This window comes from Antrostomus carolinensis, unplaced genomic scaffold, assembly GCF_000700745.2.
Source record: "Antrostomus carolinensis isolate BGI_N321 unplaced genomic scaffold, ASM70074v2 scaffold27623, whole genome shotgun sequence".
NCBI classification, from domain to species: Eukaryota; Metazoa; Chordata; class Aves; order Caprimulgiformes; family Caprimulgidae; genus Antrostomus; species Antrostomus carolinensis.
In genome coordinates, this window is record NW_010303561.1 from 1 (window position 1) to 1594 (window position 1594).

General features: G+C 60.9%; 1 protein-coding gene across 1 annotated transcript; it reads left to right on the forward strand.

Annotated features, from left to right (window-relative positions):
• Positions 1-190: 190 nt before the first annotated feature.
• Positions 191-1498, forward strand: LOC104521990 (sideroflexin-3-like; the record flags this gene model as incomplete). Its single annotated transcript, XM_010164146.1, is given in 5 exon segments — positions 191-361; positions 548-646; positions 902-977; positions 1421-1443; positions 1445-1498. Coding segments are annotated over 5 exon segments (423 nt in total), but the record flags the coding sequence as incomplete, so codon positions are not given.
• Positions 1499-1594: the final 96 nt, after the last annotated feature.

Consider the following 1594-nt stretch of genomic DNA (forward strand, 5'->3'; position numbering starts at 1 on the left):
ACCCCCAGCACTGCTCCTGGGCGGGTGGGAATGGGAGCGGTGCTGGACCCCGCCCCGGCCAAAGCCAGCTCACCACATTGCCTGGCTGGTCCCTAGGGCATCTCCCAGCTGCCCCACATGGGGTGGGGGACCAAGTGGGGCACAGGTGCTGGCAGAGGGTCTCCCAATGGGTGCTACCCTTACCTGGCAGGGCAGGCAAGGTACCCCCGGGGCTGACAGAGGACCAGCTTTGGCGGGCAAAGTACATCTATGACTCGGCTTTCCACCCTGACACGGGCGAGAAGATGCTCCTCGTGGGACGCATGTCTGCCCAGGTCCCCATGAACATGACCATCACCGGTTGCATGTTGACTTTCTACAGGTACCTGTTCCCTCTTCACCCCAGGGCCAGGAGGGTGCCCGGGGTGGGGGTTCCTCAGGGGCTCTTCACCCTCTCCTGGCCCTGGAGTGACGAGGGGACACATGTCCCATACCCCGCAGTATACCTGTGCCATAGGAGCACAGGTGGCATCCCCCAGTGCCACCAGCATCCTCCTCTCTCTGGTAGGACCACACCAGCTGTGCTGTTCTGGCAGTGGGTCAACCAGTCCTTCAATGCCATCGTCAACTATACCAACCGCAGTGGGGATGCACCCATCACCCCCAGGTAAGCATCTCTCTGACCATGGTCCCCAGGGCACCCCAAAATGCCAGGGGGGTGCCTTGAATAGCTTTGAAATGGGACAATGGGGACCTGGCACAGCTTTAGATGGACACCAGTGGGGCTTTCGGCATTAGTGGTAGAGCTGGGAGAGGAACTCAGGTGTCCTGATGATACTGAAGGGCACGCTGTCTCCTCCTTTGGGGGCAGTGGTGGAATGGGGGGACCCTGGCTTACCGATATCGCCTCCTGTTCTTGCAGCCAATTGGGGACAGCCTATATGAGTGCGACCACAGGGGCAGTTGTCACAGCACTGGGGCTCAAATCTCTCACCAAGGTAAGGTGGCCCTTGGCCATCACTGTCTGGGGCACCTGGATCCTTGGGGTCTCCCTGAGCTCTGAGCTTAGCAGGGGATTCACCCCATCACCTGGGGCAGGGGAGAAAACAGAGGAAGGGGGTTTCCTGGAGGCACCCACAGAAGACAGCCTCTCTTCCCAGTGTTGGCTTTGGAGATGGCCTGCACTCCTTCCCCAGCTGGATCTCTCCAGGCTTCTTTCACCACTTGGCCTCCCTCCAGGGCTGGGGGGGGACATGGGACCCCTTGGAATCCCCAGGCTGTACGGATTTCACCAGCTGGGAGTTGCAGGGGAGAAGGGAATGGTTTTTCCTGGTGGGGCTGGGACACCGCAGGGTTTTGCAGAGGGGCAGTGGCAGACCTGGGGATAGCCAGCTCTGTCCCTAGACCCTCTGTGTGACATGCTCCCTGCTTGCCCTCCCAGCACTTGCCAGCCATCATCGGAAAAATTCGCGGCCGTGGCTGCTGCCAACTGCATCAACATCCCACTGATGAGGCAGAGGTGAGCCCCTGGGCTGGGCTGGGGTGCTCGGGCTCATGTCGGGGTTCACCAGGCACTGGTAGGGGACATGAGGAGCAGTGCCCTGGGCTTGTAGGG